The sequence below is a fragment of the Protopterus annectens genome, chromosome 6.part0 (assembly GCF_019279795.1).
Source record: "Protopterus annectens isolate FY-2018-M chromosome 6.part0, PAN1.0, whole genome shotgun sequence".
Taxonomy (NCBI): domain Eukaryota; kingdom Metazoa; phylum Chordata; order Ceratodontiformes; family Protopteridae; genus Protopterus; species Protopterus annectens.
Genome location: NC_056737.1, coordinates 1,990,597,278 through 1,990,617,064, shown reverse-complemented (window position 1 = coordinate 1,990,617,064; position 19,787 = coordinate 1,990,597,278). Strand labels below are relative to the sequence as shown.

The window sequence follows — 19,787 nt, the reverse complement described above, 5'->3', positions numbered from 1 at the left end:
CCAGCCGGCATTTCTGGTTAAGACTGAGATTCAAACTTTGGGAGTGGTAGAAATGAACTGGGGAGCCCAGCAGCTGAGTGTGCTCGCCTAACCCAAGTGTATGAAGCTATGATATGTATCAGCTGAGTTATCTGTGACCCTGAATACATGAATAAGAGAAAATTCAGAATTCTGAGAAGTCAGGGATATCATAAGTGGAAATCCCAGCAGTCCTGCACTCCAGAGGGCCTTCTCACAGATTAACTCACACGATAAATTAATTTCCATTATTCTGAAGGTCAGAGATGACAAGAATGAGATTATTAGAAAAAGAGAGGCAGATAAATAATGTAAGGATGAAAAAGAGGCTCACTGAGTGGTTTAGTAAGGTGATTTACCCTCTGATGGCCTGTGCCAAAGATTTAATTACCAGAACAAATATTAAAGGTGGTAAACAACAGCCTTGTTTTATACCTGTTTTCAGCTGTAAATGTTTAGAAAAGAAGGGAGTCTGTTTTTGCACAGGGAAGAAAAATGTTAGTATAGTGTCTAGGAGGAAGTAGGGACATATTAATTTATATACAGCTTGAAATATTACACAACACACTATTTGATAAAACCACACTGATTAAGCCAGATCAAGGTGACCAGCAAATGTTTAAAGAGTTAGCCTCCATGATCATTTACATGTTATAATTCTTAATGAGTTTGTTTGTGTCTTTCAGCTTTTCCCGGTTAGGGTTGCCACAGCGGAACTCCGGTCCGCTAATGATTGGTAGTTGATTTTTATGTGCCGAGTTACCAGCCCTGATGCACAACCTTCAATGAAGGTATGCCCATTCACACATTTCTCCATGCAGAAGACGCTCTAGCTGAGAATCGAACCGGACAGCGTCTTACTGTGAGGCAACAACGCTACCGCAATTCTTAATGAGTGATGAAATAAAATGAAAAGAATTACATTTGGTAGAATTTTGACCAAATTTTGGAAGTGGAAATGATAGACCTTACTTCTAGGAGTTAGAGGATGAGGCATGGATATCCCAAAGAATTTGATTGCTTCCAGAAGGAGGTTAAGTAATGAATAATATTATGCAGGGATGCTACCAGGACCTGAAGGTTTCCCTCTTTTTTGAGTTGTACGCCAACTTGGTGAATGCCATTGCAAGATCTAGAAATGAGATAACAAGAGTTATAGAAGGTGGATTGTTGTCGAGCAATAGTCCAGACTAAGAGGGTCACTTTATCCTACCCAGCAAAATCTTTCAGAAAGATGGAGTTAAAAAGACCAAGAAGTTCAATGGAACAGGGAGTGAATCTCTTCCTAGTAGAAATATGTGATATGATGAGTTTTGACCTGATTTACAGTTTAAGGTAGTTGAGTAACATTTCATAAGTCTGTTTGTATGGCAGAGCATCTAATTAAGCATTTCTGATCCTAATATGTCATCTAACAGAGTTGATATCTTCTCTTTTATTAAGGATACAGGGTCCTTATAGCTGGATAATGCAGTTTTGTTGGAAACATTTGCAGTGCTGCCTCAACATGTTCCTATTGTAGATTCTTTGCATGTCTGAAGTTTTAGGACTATCACTTAACTGGTTGTCATTCAAATGGTTCAGAACTCATTTAGCAGACAACTTTGTGTGGCTATAAAAATGAGCCACTGCACATATGTGTGAATGTTCTTTTGTGCGAATCACATTTGGTTGAATTCAAGTTTTATATAGTGTAGGCAAACAAGCGTGAGCAAAAGAAACGTATACACACACACACACACACACACACACACACACACACACACACACACACACACACACACATATTGGTCTAGTTCAGTTAGTTGAATAGCCACAATATCAACCCTGAGAACATAAAGACAGCATTATCAAAACTATGGCTATAGAGGGAAAGAACTGCATGGGACTTCTGTTACTTGAAATTAGGGAACAGTGGGGTCAGGGTATTCCTCAGTGAGGTGCAATCTCAGAGCTGGTATATATTAGCAGGGAGTATGGGGGACCGGGGGGGGGGGAGTCCCTGAAAAAAAAATGTTTTCTTTGTTTGTTTTTGATGTTCTGAGTTTCAGTGTTTTCAGATGAGATACTGTGGCTGCTCGACTAACTGAAATCTATTTCTCTCTCTCTATAATATATATATATATATATATATATATATATATATATATATATATATATATATATATCTATGTATGTGTGTGTGTGTGTGTACACACACACACACACACACACACACACACACACACATATATATATATATATATATATATACACACAAGGCTAGTCAATTGGTGGACTGAACATTGACTCTAGAATCTAGGCTATATGATTGTCACTGTTGTGTGACACTCTGGCCCCAAACTCCAAAATGTGAAAAAGGTGTTTTGGATGGATGGATGGATGTACACACACACATACACACACACACACACACACACACACACACACACACACACACACACACACACACACACACACACACACACAGACATGCACACACACACACACACACACACACACACACACACACACACACACACACACACACACACACATACACAAAGACACACACACACAGACACGCACATCTCACTTACTCAAATCACTGATGATTGAGATGACAGCACCAAAACCTCATTTACGTGAAACTTCACAACAACAAAAATGTCCACCGGGAAAGGAAGCACTTGTCCACCATAGGGAAATTTGCCCTTTTCCCTAGTACAATCTTCGAGTTGGTATATTTAGTTGGGGGTGTGTGGGTGAAGTCTCCCACTTTGATCATTTTGACATGCTTCAATTTGTGAATTTTGTCCTGATGACCAAGTGGTTCCGTTCCCGGTGGATGTTTTCATTGTTGTGAAGTTTCACGTAAATGAGGTTTTGGTTCTGTCATCTTGATCAGTAAGTGAGATTTCACTTTCCTGGGCTCCAAAAAACAGCCAGCCAGCTGACCCTCCACCGCCTTTGCAGGTTATCATACCTATGCCTGCACTGTCCAGACTGGGGAATCTCTATGAAGGATGACAGGTGATCCCCCAAACTCAAGTCAAACATTTATTTTTTTCTATTCATAGCCTATTGTAACCTGTTTCAACTTCTACAGGTATGATTCCTGCAGCAGTTAGAGAAGGAATTTGGTCTCCTTGTCACACCAGCTTGGGGGTCACCTCCAAGCTTTAACAGAAGACACCCTTATAAAGTGCCAGTATAACAATGGTAGCTATAAGTCTGATACAGGGGATTAGGGTGTGAACCACACCCTCTGAGGTGTTACATCACTCTATCCATTCCATACCCACATATAGGGGTGCTACCTATTGAAATGATAGCAGTGTATAAGATAGGTTATGTTTGGGTTAATAAATGGAAACCATCCTGCACTGTAATAGCAGGGCAGAGGATTGTCCTGTGCAGTGTTTAATTTAATTTAATTTAATTTTTTTACAAAATACTACTTAATGTTTACATTTGTTCAAAGATGTTAACATATGCTGAATTTTATTCCTGCAGTCCTTTTTACGGGAACCATAAAACCACTTCTGTAAAAAGTACCTTAGTAAAGTCTTTCATAAGTATATTGTGACCTTTTTCACTTGTGGTAGGATATGGATAGTTTTTCGACCTTGTAGTAAAGAATGTAACTGGAAACTAAAATTGTTTGAATTGAAAGCAGTGAGAGAAACTTTAATTTGTTATTAATTCACTTAGATGTGTATACATACCATGCACATGGTCTATCATGCTGTAGTGTGAGTGAGCCATACTTGCCAGTTATGTATATTTATGAGCTAAGCACAGATCACCCACAGCAAGCTAAATACATTTATGCTTGCAAGAGGTAACGCACATTTGCTCTGCAGTGTGATTCATAATGATGACCTATGGTAGTCTTATTAAAAGTAACAACTCTATTTCCGAAAAATGAAAAATGTTTGATGCGCAGTGTAAGTACCCCACAAGTAACATTGCTTGCATCAAGAATTATATGCGTAACTGTTTTTTTACTGTTACTAAATGAATATCATGACACATACTTGTGAACTAACTGCTACCACATTGACTGCACAGCCTTTTGCTATGCACAATCTTGCCAGAGGGGTTGACATGCTGGTGTCATCAGATGGCCACCACCACTATCATCTCTAGTTGGAGGAATGATAGCGATAGCTACACTGCTACTATCAGTGAATAAATATTGTGACTACACACCACACTGTGCATAATTATGTTGCTCACTATGCAGCAGGTAGTAACCATCATGCCAGGGTCATATTGAAAGGCACCTCCAGACTTGTCCAGGCATAGTAAATGGGATTTGAGCAGGCCAAACACATGCTCAATGATTACTCGTATCTGGGACAGGCTGGTGTTGAAGAGCTCCTCAGCATCTCCCTGGGGCTTATGGACTAGTGTCATTAGACAAAGTTTGAATGAATAGCCTGCATCATGTACAAAACAAACTAGGCATAACAAGAAATTATTCAATGCTACCTATTCTACTACTCTACAGATAATGAAACTGTTAAGAATTGGAGCATCATATACTTTGCACTTGCCAATTAGATGACCATGAGGAGTCCTACCATGCAGGAAGAGGTGGTAGAGTGAGCTTGTATGCCAGATATGGGATTTATGAGGATCACCAGGATGATGGAATGACATGGTGGTGATCCACCTACGTACATCACACAGTACCTGAAAGTTGATGGAATGGTGCCCTTTCTGTTCTGATGCCTTTGCCCTGTTGTCCAGATGGGGCCCTAATGGTGACAGGGGTGCAATCTGTTGCTTCTAGCACTGCAGGGAAGAGTGCGATCCCTTAGAAGGTATGCACAATATTGGCTTGGTCCTGAGGTGACACCAGGAAATAGATGTACTGATCCATATGTGCCAACTGAATACCAAAGAAGTGATGAAGTATCCTCAAGACAGACAGCCCATGCAATACCCAAAATGTCTACATTTTGTCTGTAAAAGGTCCTCATGGCAAGTATAGAGAGGGTTATACATATTTCAGTATCCACGGGTATAGGAAGGCCATGCAACCCCTCAGTCTCTGTCTTTGGGCCATGCAAACTCACCACATCCTGTGCTATATTCCAGTACACATAAAATATAGTCAAAAGGTCCTGACCAGCAAAGCTAAGATGGGTCAGCCTTTGCCTATATCTGTTTTTTTCTTGGCCAGTGAACGCTTCTGGGTGCACCTGGTTGTGATGAGGCCAAGATAAGCACCTCAGAAAAGGAGACAGCTAAGCTGACAACAAGTATAAGCATCTTCACAGATTGCAAAGTAGATAGAAGAGATGTAACTTCAGTTTTTATACACCTGTGCATGGAGCAGAAGAGAATAAAAAAGCAAATGTGAAAGGTGGGGAGAGCTGCTAATGTGCACAAATAGATGCAGATTTTTCACATATGCCTCACTTACATCTCATTATATCTTCATTTGCATAATACTTTCTCAAGATGGGCCTGAGAACTGCACCTAAGTGCAATTTCTGTCTATGAATCATAATTTAGCCACACTTAGGCATAGCAGGAAGTTGTGCTGGTTGTGCCTAAGTGTGACGACTATGAATAATGGCCTTTATTTCAGAAAAATCATTCACTGAGCAGCTTTCACTTAAATGTGTTAATGAATCAGTGTTTTAGAAAAACATAACTCCCCTTTGAAAACAGTCTGTATATGGTGGAAAAAGAAGTGACAGGGAAGCATTTATACTGTTATCTACACAGGACTCAAAGTGCATGTCTTCCATATCAGGTACATCACGCACCATTTTTCTAAGGTGTGTACAAACCTATGTTGCATCATACATTGGTGCGTGGGTAAAATGTAGTGATAGTAGGTGTCTATGATTGTTTAATTACATTTCTTATGGTACATTACAATACATGGACAGGCATGGTGGGTTTAACTTTCAGCCACTTGCGTTGAGAACCAAAACCAAAAACAAAAAACAATCAAGGGCAAAGACTCAAAATCTAAATACTGCCACTATTCACTTATAAAATTGATGAATAAAGTAATTTGTAATGCCATACAGTTCCTGAAGAATAAAACGTTTGGAACTGCAATATCTGGCTTTATTTAATGATTCTAGTTTATGTTTTCTCACAGTATTAAAAATCTTATGAGAGAGAGCAGAATTCTTTTTTAAAATATCTGTATGAAATTCTTACATTGTAGACAGTGATATATATATATATATATATATATATATATATATATATATATATATATGCATACAATAATAAACAGAAACTAAGCCATAGCAAACATTTTTTGTTTTCAAGCATTAAAGCATAAAATCAATCAGAGTAGGTTAGAGAAGACTGAGAAGTGAGAATGGAAAGAACAATGGGGGACACATTGAGTTTGGTATATTAGTTAAGGTGTTTACCTCACAAAAACAAAGTACAGGATCTGGTTCTCACCACTGAGGGACATTGGCTAGGCTTAAAATGACTCACAGGCTCACAAGGGCAGTTACTCTAGTACTTATCTATGAACTATGAACTTATGAAGTTTGTATAGGTATTTTATACCCCAAGCAGACTTGGAGAAATTTTACTCAGGTAGAATGCAAATGCTGGATGCGTGATAGGAGACAGATAGGTAATTGGGAATCCAATTTTTGGAATGTAATGAGTTGACAGATTTAAAAGAATCTAGACAGAGTATTTTGTCAGAAATGTTGCTGGAGTAAATGTTTGAAACTAAGGAAATTATTCTTTTGTGCTGGGATATAGGATATGAATTAACCAGGAATGGTAAGGCCTTCCTTATAATACTGTTGACTGCCCAAAAAGCAATTGCTAGGAAAAAAGTCAGGAAAATCTGAGTGGGATGGAGATATGGCTGTATTTGTTTTGATTTTTTACATATTGCATTATGTATTCTGCTTTTCAGTTCATGTTCTGTCTATTTTCACAGCGTTTGTTGCTTTTCATTCATTAAAGTCTGAGAATGTTTGTTTATTATGTTTAACAGATGAGTGAAAATTTAAACATAAATGTGGAGATGGCTTTAAAAGTGGTGGAAAACATATTAGAAAAACTGACAGCAAAAAAAATAGCTCTGTCAAATGTATGGAGTTCTTGGCATCTTCGTGGGGATAATAGCAAATCAGCCAAAAAACAGTGGAAGAAAGTGAAAGATCAAATTAAAAAGGTAGGCAATGCGTATTTATTTTTAAAATGCAGAAATATTCGTTTTATTTTACCTAAGCAGCTGTCTGCAGCTTGTACCAGTTATGTTTAATGCAGTTTTTTTAGCATAATTACAAGTAGTCTGTTGGGGTTATGTCTTGTGTGTGGAATAAAGCTACATGATAACAGTAGTATTGTGGGTCAAATGGAACAATGTCATCTGAATTTCAAGAAATATCTATAAATGTCAGAGTGAGTTTCAGCCCCAGTGGCAATATTGTTTCCTTTTGATGAGTAAGATCATTATAATATTATTTTGAATCTTCACTTAAATTTAGGTGGTACAGACTCTGAAGATCCTAGAAACAGAGCTGATGCTTGCTACCAAGGTTGATATAGGAGAGGATCTTCAAACAGTTCTAGCATTAATGAAAAAATTCAATCAACAGAAGTCACAGTTTCTGGTGAGTAGAAGTAAAATATAATTAAAGTACAAGTAAACTAGTAAAAGCAATAATAGAAATCAATTACATATTTTCTGCGTGATTAAGCTATGTTCATATTTATTTTGTTAAAACACGTTTGGCCAGTGTTTCTGGAATGCTGCCCCTCCCTATTGTGTTAACTGCAACAACCAGTGATCTTTCCCAATAGTATTTCACATTACCACATTCCATGCCATATGTAAATGTATCCTACTTTTTCCTGAGATTTTCAATATACATCTGTCGCATTGTAGATATATGAGCAAAGTAGATTTAAATGTTGTACATGTATTATAACTTAAGACTGACTAAGAAGTGTAATAAATTTTTTTGTATAGCTCTGTATGCTTCTAAAATCTTAACGTTGTCTACCCTTAATTTTTGCCTCAAACAATTTTATTACAGTTTTTCTTTCTTAAGACTAAATCAGTCTGCAGTAGCATAATAATTAAAATACTTTTAAATAAAATTGTGATTATCACAGAAGATTCTGGAAAAGCATCCAAACCAGGAGTGTATGTTTCAAACAGTATCGAACATGCCAGGGCCAAACTTAAGCACTGTTACCAGTAAACCTATGACTGAGTAGCCATATCAAATTAAGATAATACTTTTATTAGCATAAGTGTTTAATTGTTTAGAGTGTGTGCTTGAGATGATAATAGTATGCCATATGGAAGCCAAAATACCTGTTGGGTAATTGGGCAAGGCCATTTGTCCAACATGCTCTGTTTTTCAATCAGATACATTTACTTAAGTGAAGATCACAGAAACTGCTTTTACACTTTCTCTAAATGGTAGCATTCTTTAAGATGTATAGCTCTCAACCTTCTATACACAAAATGAAGAACACCAGCCCTCATAATCTGGAACAAAAGAGCAAAATGTGGAACACATATTAATGACTTACTAACAACGTCAACTAGGAAGGTCACGAGATGGTTAAAATATGCTGGTTTTACTTAAAAAAAAAGATGTTTTAATGAATTATTATGATTCATTTCTATTTACCATGGGTATCAGTTAAAAAATTTCTCACACAGAATGTGTGTCAGACCCTTTCAATGTGCCACTTCAAGGATCATGAACTTTTTAAGACCCCAAATGAGATACATTCCTTGTAATGAGGTACACTTGAGAGGTATGTAAGATGACTATATTATTTGATGGGTAAAGGAGCCCCATTCCCCACAGAAGTGGTGGATGACAAAGCTCTCCACATAAAATTAAGATTTGCTGCTTATTTAAAAGATACTTTTGTTCACATAGCTGAATTGTATTCTCTGACACATTTGCTAATTTGGGGTTGGTTCTGATGAATCAAGCCTAAGAATACTACAATTACTTTAGACATTTTACTTCTTCGGATGCAAAGAAAGGTGTGTAATGTGAGAAGGTGTCACAGTCATGGAAGAATGGTTGGATAATGATTATTGTTAACATAATGAAACTATTATGAGTCTACATTAATACTTTTCAGTATTTTAACAGCTTTTTCTATAATCTTTATAGGAATATGAATCAATAAATGCATGAAAACTTTAATTTCTTGCCTAGCAAATAATTTTCACAGTAATGCAACATCTGCCTCTGAGATATAAGAATGTATGAATTACAAAAATGGCAGATATCCAAATGATGAGGCATTTGTCATAAAATTAAATGTATATGTTTGATTTCATTGACTGCAGTTTTTATGTCGGTGCTTCCATGTATGCTTCTATGGTCAAGACAAACTCAGGTTTAAAACTTGCAAGTCATTGTAAGAACATAAATTCACATAAGCATTGTAAAATCTTGTTTGAAGATATAAAATGCAAAAAAAAACTGAAGTGGATATGAAGAACACATTCTGAGGCATCACTGGGGGTTCTTAAATATGCCTATATGGTAAGTCTTTAGTCTGTATAATGAAAACTACAAGGTTACGTAAGTAGCATTATGTATATGATCTTAATACTTAGTCCTCTTGCCATATGTTTCTGCATTATGAACGCAGTTAATGAAATGATTTCAAGTCTCACCTAAATGTGACTATACAGTGATGACAGCATCACATTTTAGGGTCAAAACTGTACAGCCAGTCATCGCTCATTTTATAAAGTGCAGATAATAATAAGTAGCAAAGTTTCAAAACTTCATATTTTCTAATATCGACCCCTATTCAGCGAAAGCTGAAAATATCGAACATACAGAATAGCAAATTTTTTCCTAGGGAAAAATTTTGCTGTTTCAAAACACATACACACAACACAAGCACACCAAACAAACAGCAATTCAATCTTACACCTAACCCTACACTAAACTATACACACACACCACTAACTATCCACTTACCTTAACCCAAACCCTAACCCTAAGGTCCATCACTATCGCACACTCAACTCACTCTCGCCCTAACCCTAACTCGCCTACCCCGCCCTAGCCCTCACATCCACACAATCGCACACTTACCTGACCCGCGCCCTAACCCTAACTCACCTAACCCGCCCTAACCCTCACATCCACACAATCGCACACATACCTAACCTCCACCCTAACCCTAACTCACCTAACCCGCCCTAACCCTCACGTCTACACAATCACACACATACCTAACCCGCACCCTAACCCTAACTAACCTAACCCGCACTCAATCACACACTTACCTGACCTGACTCGTAACTTTCCACAACAGCGCTGAAAATACCGAAGCAACAGAAACGGACAACAGAATTCTTTCCCTGTTGCTTCGATATTTTCAGCTTTCGCTGAATAGGGGTCGATATTAGAACATTTGAAGTTTTTTAACTTCAGTGTTCTAATGTAGACCTGTAGCAAAGATGTATGTCAGAAAATCAAAGTACTAAATTAAATACTTTAAAAATGTTATCCCCTCTAGCACTTCTGAATTTGCAGTTTTATTCCGTAAACCAGTGATGCCAACATTCTCTTAAATCTTATAGAAAGGACTCTTCCAAGTATAAATACAGTTTGGGGGTGATACAGAGTCCCTAGTCTCGGATAGCATGTCTGCATGTAATGGTGGGCTGATCTTTGTTTAAATATATTAGTAGTGAATGTTTCTTTTTTAAGAAAACAAAATATAGTTATGGTGATGTTTCTGTATATTATACTGTGGAAAATTAGCAGAGAGAGCACCCCCATTTTTTTTCTGAATTGCAAACATCTATATTTATTATTTATTTATTTTTAACAAATCAGGTACAGAATAAGAAAGCTATTCATTTTGTTAAGTATTAGATAATGAGGTCTTGAGTATTCAGTGCCTGTTTTATGAATATGAAGTTACTGTAACTGAGAGGACAGCAGAGCTGGAAGATATGTTACTATTTAGCTGTTTAGTATGCTAAATCCTGTTGTGCTGTGGAGGTAAGGCTGAACAGTGTACCAGGATAGGAAGAAGGAAAATATAAAGGCATGGGCTAGCTCTACCTTTTAAGGAAAAGTCATGTTACATGACAATTACTCCATATGAATGAGAACCCGCATATTGTTGTGTATTGCTTTCATCCTTTACCAAACAGTCTGTTGCTGGGAATTATATACTGCGCTTGTTATTGATATATCTCTAATGTTTTGTTATCATTACCATTAACATGCATGCATTTTGAGGCCTACATGTGTGCATATTTACATATACTGCTAGGTAATAGGATAATGTGTCACTGTGATCACAAAGTATGTTGTGGTAAGAGTTCAGCCCTATTTCATTATTCTGAGCCCTTTAGTTTTGTGTATATTGAGGCCATTCAGAACTTCTTTCTAGTTGTGCAACCAGCTGTAACACAAAGACAAATGAAATGTATAATATATCATATTCTGCTCTCTGTTACATATCATGCTGTTGTGCCATTGCAAATGCCATAGTAAGGCTGCACAGCTGTAAATGTATAGTAAACAGTTTAGGTTCATGTTCCAAACTACTATTTTCATATTTAACTTTTTGTATTTTACATATGCTACAGATGTATAGAAATATAACTACATTCTGTAAAGAGGAATCAAAATATATCACAGGAAAAAGAATACAGAATTGTCAGACAAGGCTAGAAGTGTTCAGTAGTCTTAATCAGTTATAGACCCCCACATTTAATGTATGTCAGAAAAGATTGCAAAGTATTTGTACTATACCATATACAACAATGTTTTATTATTTGTACTATACTAATACTAAAATGTTTTATAGGATCTAAATTACTTCATCAAGTTGAAGATTCATTTACTGCAACTCAATGGAGAAAAATGTTAGAAATCACTATAGCAAACCTAGAAAAAAAGGTACAAATGTGGGTCCTGTTTGTGAGCATGTTTGTAGATTTGCTGGAGTGAGTTCAGAGTTTTGGGTTGATGAGCTGCCTGCCACTTGATTAATATATATATATATATATATATATATATATATATATATATATATATATATATATAAATACATACATATATATATATATATATATATATATATATATATATATATATATATACATATATAGATATAGGTGTTTTTATATATATATATATATATATATATATATATATATATATATATATATATATATATATATATATATATATATATATATATATATATATATATATATATATATATATATATAATATGCATATTATATATATATAGATCTATATATGCACATATATGTGTGTGCATCTCTCTCTCTCTCTCTCTCTCTCTATATATATATATATATATATATATATATATATATATGTGTGTGTGTGTGTGTGTGGGTCTATGTTGATTAACTGAAAGACCACTTACCCGAATTCCATTTGGAAAAGACGACTTCAACAAAAGCTGAAAATTCCGAAACCACAAAGCACCAAACTTCTTTCACTGGAAAACAAACCTCTTGGCTACCAGGGTAAAATAAAACACACAAAAATTAAACCCACCCAAGTAGAGGCTTCACCCCTCACACCCCCCCAACTAAATATACCAACTCCAAGATCGCACTACCCAGTGGAAAAGGGCAAAGTTCACCATGGTGGCCAAGTGGTTTGTTTCCCTGTGAAAGAACTTCAGTGCTTTGTGGTTTTGGAATTTTCAGGTTTCGTTGACGTCATCTTGGCCAAATATATATATATATATATATATATATATATATATATATATATATATATATGGGTTACCTTTAGTACGTCGACAGCCCATTACATCAAATTCCACTTCACCAACGTGGCAGAATATTGACAAATGAAGAACCGAAGTTTCCTGCATGGTAAGTTACCATTTGGCCATCCAGAACTGAAAAATTGCCATTAAAACAACTACATAAATGTGTGGGGCTATGCCCCCCACATACCCCTACATGGAAGGCTTCACTCCCCACCCCCAACTTAATATTCCAACTATGTATATATATATATATATATATATATATATATATATATATATATATATATATATACCATGCACTTTGCTGTGTACACAATGCACATGTGGATGGCATGTAAAGCTCTTGGCACTCATAATAACTGATTACAGTGTGTTAGCACTACAGTTGACTGATGTTTAGTCAACTGCAGCACTGTACTGGTGAGTTCCCTTTGATCAAAATTTTGTGACAGTGGAGTTAGGCTATATTAGTAACTGGGTGTTGTGGTAAATCTCCTACATGAAGAATGTGGGTGTAGAGCCCCCTGTTTAAATGCTTTTCATTTGTTTGTATAGTTTAGTAGCATTTCCTCATCGTTTGTTACGTTTATGCTATAGTAATGTGACTTGACAGATATATTTGCAGATTACGGGTAATTGCAGGATGTATGGTGGAACTGCGTGAAATGTCTGTTACAAGAAATGAATCATATGGAGATGTTTTGTTAACTTGTTTAGATTTCTGCTGCTTGGGTGAGTACTGTTAGCTGTACATGTGTAGCATGGAGAGAATAGTTTAAGAAGCTCATCAGTGTAACACAGGGTTACAATATGATATAGTGGAGAGTTTTCTAAAAGTGATGGAATATAGAGAAGGGAGTGTTTTTACTTTGTATTTAAGAGTTTTGCTCATGAATGTTGGTTGGCAGTCAGATAAGGAGACCTTGTAAGTTTGGTTTTGTGATTGTGTTTCTTGTGTTTCATTATAGTGCTTGCATGACGTTTGCTTTAGTGAATGGGAATTGTTCAATGTGTTAAATATTGACTGTTGTAGTAGTCAAAAAGAAAAATAAAGTGAAGCGAGACTTCTAACTGTGTGATACCTTAAACCTCCTGCATCAGACGCCTCATGGGATATATGCAAATCAACCCTTAAGGATATCAGGCATTTCAGCTAAATGGCAATTCTGAATGTCCATGACTTTTTCTTTTACTTTCATTTTTAAATCTATTTATGGATAATTTCAGGCCATTAAAGCCAAACCCCTCTAGCTGTAGACATGCATGTTTCTGCCTTCTTATGACATCATCAGTAAATATACTTTAAAAATGATCAAATGATGATGTAGGTTCAGGTTAAGGCACTTTAATCTTGCAGCAAGGAGACAAAAACATGTTAATACAGAGTTTGTCTAACCAGAAACAGGAAATACATTCATTTTTATAGGTTATCAAATTAATCCTGTCCTACCATGCTGACGTAACGAATTACCACCTTTTGGTCATCATCTGCTGACCATCTTTCCCATGATTTTCTGCTGATTTAAACAATTTTTATGTGAAACATCCTGAGGAAAACAACATGGCCTTGGTTACTTTCAGTTAGATACTTGTTATGTTACATTCAAGATACTATAGCTAAATCGAACACAATGCTAGCAGTTCATTTCTCTGAAAAGCCTTTGTCTAACTTATCTCTAAACTACTGCAGCTGCAGAGGTTCCCATCCTCTGAACAAAGCTGTCTGTCTGGAATCATTACATTTATTCAATGGTATACTGTCTATTCATATGCTTCTGACCTAGCAGATTAACAACTGCTTTTCAAGTACATTTCCACAAGGCATAAACAAGAATATTGCTGTGATAGCAGTTACTAGGTCAGAGGGCAACTTGCAAGTTTCAGTAAGCATGCTGCAGTTTCAATAAGGATTATTTTCGGCCTTATATGAAACTCAATTTATAAAAATCACAGTGCATAAGAAATAGAATGAAAAGCATATTAAAAACACTTGATTATTAATTTGTTATTAAGCAAACACATATTAATACATATTTTTCTAACATCTCCCTCATGTTAATACTTTTTATTCTATTTTCAAAAAAGGATAAACAGTTTGCTTCTTTTCCTAACCTCTTCAATTTAGGATTTACAGTTAAGAAAGCCATTTAGTTTAAATTTCTATGAAAGCGTCTCACATTCTAGCAGCTCTTCAAATTCAGTACTTTGATACATAGTTTCAGATACGGATATATCTATTAATTCCTTAATTAACTTCTTCATGCAGGGGATTCTGCAACAAATACAAGCTCCTATTAGGAGTAAACCTACCCCAATAGCAATCAGTATGTTCATAAAGATGGAATCCCACTCCCCCAAAAGCATTCTGAAAAAACTCTGTCAGAGGGTTTGGGCCTGGTTTGGTCATGGCTGACACTTGCTGAATCACCTTGAGATGATCGTTTATCTCATGCTGATGGTCAGGAATAAACGCACAGCATTCTTCTTTGATTAAAGCGGAAGTCCCACCTCTCGCCATTAGGGTGAAGTCAAGAGCCATTCAGTTTTGAAGCACTACAGTTCTCATGACATTCAGTTCATCAGTTATCAGTTCAAGGGCAGAGAAAGTTGCATTACTCATTATTTCGAGAAGTTTAGACAGTTTTCGTAGTTCCCATATTGATTTAACTCCGCCATACATGGGTGATATACCTGCCCAGGATATAACAGCATCGCTCAAGTCCATGTGCACAAGTTTGGTTCCCACATTACGATGGCCTTTCTACCCCGCTTCGATTCATCCCACTGGATTCTCCGGTTTCTTAACAGTCTTTTTGGTTACGTCTCGAGTATTTCGAATACTCCCTTGAGGCAAGGCTGCAGTGTGTCGGATGGCCGGAACCAGGTATCCCAAAAAACAACTGCCAGACCAATTCTCAGGTAACCATTTATATGCCTTTTTCCCACATACAAAATAACAGTCCTCTACTTTTGTCATTACTTTGTTACGAAATGACTGCCCTGCATGAAACATTTTGTTATCTATCACTGGTAGCTGTTTGAAAAGTACAGGATTGTGCTGTACCTGATCAAGAGTTTTATGCATAGATTTCAAAAATGAGTCATAATCTGTACTACAAGATCCACTCAAATCATTTGGTTTTCTATAACATTTGTACTGTACAGTAACATTACATTTACTCCACCCAACCTGGATGGAGTCATTTTTATAAAAACATACAATTCCTTTTTGTGTCACAGGCAAATACAGTGCTACCTTATCTTGTGCTTTAATAGCAACTGTGTCAAAAAACAGATTTTCCGAGGTCTCATTGACCCCTAGGGGGATAGCAGTTATTAACAACCCCCCGTATGCTGTTGGTATGGCCGTCCAGACCCAGCAGTTCGAAACATTGAAAGTCTCTGCGTATACACGTGTAATTGCCTGATAAGTGTTAAAGTTCGGATGCCAGTCTATGTTTGGTTCATTACGTCTAATCAGTTCAACCTTTGTGGCAGGAAAAAAGTATTTCCACAGCAAAAAGAACAGTGTGATCAATATTGCAACAAAAACAATCATACAAGTTTTCTGAAATTGTTCAGTGTCTCTACTCACTTTGTTCTTGTTGTGCAACAGTAACAAGGTTTTTGTCCAGTTCAAAGTTTTTAACCAGTTTACAGTGTGTCAAATGGATCCAAGAAGCTCGTTCCACGATTTTGACTGCGGTGGGTGTTGACAGCAGTACCTGGTACGGACCTTCCCACTTCGGAGAGCTCCAATTCTTCCATTTCGTAATTTTCACACAGACCCAAGTGCCTGGGGCTACTGGTGCTTCCGATTTCGGTTGCTCTTTATCTGAAACAGAATTTAACTGCAAAAGTTTGTTATTCAAAAATCTCCTCATATATCCTGCAAGTAAACTGTCAGCCTCCTGCTCTGTAGACATGAAAGGTTTCCACTGAGGTGTATAATATGCCCTCCCAAACAAAGTTTCTAAAGGAGTTAATCCCTTTACATTTGGAACAGTTTTCATACTCAACAGTGCCAAAGGTAAACAGTGCACCCAATTTTTCTGTGTTTCTTCTATCAATTTCCTAAGTCTATTCTTCAGTACCCCATTGTGCCTCTCTACTAGTCCTGCAGATTGGGGGTGATACACACAGTGATTCTTTAACGATATTCCGAAGTAACGACTAAGTTACTGAATTGTTTGGTTCACGAAATGTGTCCCGTTATCACTATAAATTTTTTCCGGTATCCTAAATCTGGGTATAATTTCTTTAACAAGGACCTTTGCAACCGTAGCTGCATCTGGGTTTTTAGTTGGAAATGCTTCTACCCATTTGGAAAACATGTCTATAATAACTAAACAGTATTTCTTATTCTCACATTTATTAAATTCTATGAAGTCCATACAAATGGTATGGAACGGATATGGTGGTGTTGGAAAATTCCCTCGCTTGGGCTTCAATGCCCCTTGTGCATGATGCTTGTTACAAACATGGCATACTGCACAAAATTTTTTTGTAAACCCATAGTTTGTAAACACTCGATTCACTAACTGTACCATCCCCCTTGTTGAGACATGGCTTTGCCCATGGCTCAACAATGCTGCATATCTAAATAAATTAGATGGCAAAATTGGTTTCTTTTCCTTGGAGATGTACAGTCCCTTCTCGAGGATTGCTCCTCGTTTTATCCACTTTTGTTTCTCAAGATTTGTAGTAAGTGTCTGCATTGTTTTTAACATTTCTAAATCTAAAGTCTCTAAGGGTTGTAATTCCTCTCTCAAAAGAAAAGTTTCTGTGGCTGAAGCTGCCTGCTTTGCAGCTGTATCAGCCCGTGCATTACCTTTTGAAATTCTATCCTGTTGTTTTGTATGAGCTACGCATTTGCAAATAGCTACTTTCTTAGGTAACCGAATTGAATCTAACAAGTCTAAAATAAGTTGCGCATGATTAATCGGTTTACCAGTAGATGTTATCATTCCTCTATTTTTCCACTGTTGCGGAAAAACATGTACAGTAGAAAAAGCATACTGACTGTCAGTATAAATATTCACTTTCTTACCTTTTGCTAAGGTACATGCCCTTGTTAGGGCAATCAATTCTGCTGCTTGTGCAGATAAGTTGTGTGGCAAAGATTTTGCTTCTAAAGTTTCAGTATCTGAAACGACTGCATACCCCACTAGGTTCTGTCCTGTAGGACTCCTCCTGCATGAGCCATCCACATAGCATGTCACCTCGGCATCATCCAAGGGAACATCCGTAAGGTCTTGTCTAGGTAGTGTCTTTTGCTCAATCTCCTGCAGGCAGCAGTGTGGTTTGCCATCTACAGGGGTTGGAAGCAAAGTTGACGGATTCAAAGTTGTGCATCGTTCAATTGTCATATGAGGTTGGCCCAACAGAATGGTCATACCGGAAAGATGCCTCGCTGGAGAAAGATATGCTACTTTTTCTTGCAGTAGAATAATTGCGACTGCATGAGGCACTCTCAATGTGAGAGGGTGGAATAATACTACTGAGGCTGAAGCCTGCACCGCCATTGTAGCTGCAACTACTGCTTGTACACAGTGGGGCAAAGACTGCGCCACTGGATCTAACTGTGATGAATAATAAGCTATGGGGCATTGTTTGTCCCCATGTTGCTGTGTCAACACTGATGTCATATAACTTTGCTTACAATCTACAGTTTGAATAAACTGCTTGTTATAGTTTGGTAATCCTAAAACTAAGGATGATGCTATCAATTGTTTCAGCTTACAGAAAGCTGCTTCTGCTTCAGGTGTCCATTGTAATAAATCCTGTGCAGCCATCGGCTTTTTAAATATTAAATCAGCTAGTGGAGCAGATTCCAAAGCATAGTTTGGTATCCAACTCCGACAAAAATTAGTAGTTCCCAGGAAGGACATCATTTCCTTCTTGGTAGTTGGTCTAGGCGCTTGTAAAATCGCTGTTTTTCTGTCTTCATCTAATATTCTACCTTCTTTGGATATTACATATCCTAAGTATTTAACTTGTTTACTCCAAAGCTGTAACTTGTCTTCTTTGTGACCTTGAGTAGCTAAGAATTGTAACAAAGCTATCGTGTCTTCTTTGCATTCTTGCTGGGTGGGGGCTGTCAGCAAAATGTCGTCTACATAAAGTAGAATCTGACTACCTTTCAGTGGGATAAATCCCACCAGGTTGCTTGCCATTTCTTGTGCAAATATCGTTGGAATTTCACAATACCCCTGCGGCAATCTGGTATATGTATACCGCTTTCCCTGAAATGTAAATGCAAACCAATATTGGCTGTCAGGGTGTATCTGTATCGAGAAAAATGCATTACTTATATCTACCACTGAAAAATATTGCTGTTCTGGCTTTAAATCATTCAGTAAGGTGTGTGGATCTGGCACCGTTGGTGCTCTAGGTACAACTGCATTGTTCACTGCTTGTAAGTCTTGGACCATACGCCATTCCCTGTTTGCTTTCTTGACAGGAAATAAGGGTGTGTTACATGGTGAATCAGGGGATTCTATTAAGACTCCTTCCTTGAGTAAGGCTGCTATGATAGGTTTGATTCCTACCTCTGCATCCTTTCTCAAGGGATACTGTCTTTTCTGGGGTCTAAAAGCTGACTTTGGCATTATGGTAATTGGTCCTGCTGTTCGTATTAATCCTACATCTGATTTTCCTACTGACCAGAGAATGTCTGGTATGTCTCGCAAGGCTTTTTCTTCTTCTTCTAATAATAGTAATACTCAGCTATCCTCACTAGCCTGTGAGTGTACAGCTGGGTGTGTCTGTGTGGATCCAATTCAATTTCTGTTTCTGTACTCCTTGTTCTTAGAGTTCTAGTTCTGTCTGTTTTTCCCACCTCGTGACTTTCTCACCTAAGTCTGCCCATTTTAGAGTTTTATTCTTAGTCAAACTAACATGGGGCAGTCGATTAGATTTGCAGAGTGTCAAAAATTCCTGGGGCAATGAACAGCTTGCTACACTGTTCCCTTCTGTATCCCAGTACAAATTTCGCAATACCAGCC

General features: G+C 37.1%; 1 protein-coding gene across 4 annotated transcripts in view; it reads left to right on the top strand.

The window, feature by feature from the left end:
* CCDC141 (coiled-coil domain containing 141) overlaps positions 1 to 19,787 on the top strand; it is a 2,268,332-nt gene that overhangs the window by 1,135,056 nt on the left and 1,113,489 nt on the right. For all 4 annotated transcript variants that reach the window (XM_044075309.1, XM_044075306.1, XM_044075307.1 and 1 more), the window contains 2 exons: positions 7,001 to 7,180; positions 7,497 to 7,622. In XM_044075309.1, coding sequence (XP_043931244.1) covers positions 7,001 to 7,180; positions 7,497 to 7,622 — 306 coding nt within the window. The remainder of the gene's footprint in view (positions 1 to 7,000; positions 7,181 to 7,496; positions 7,623 to 19,787) is intronic.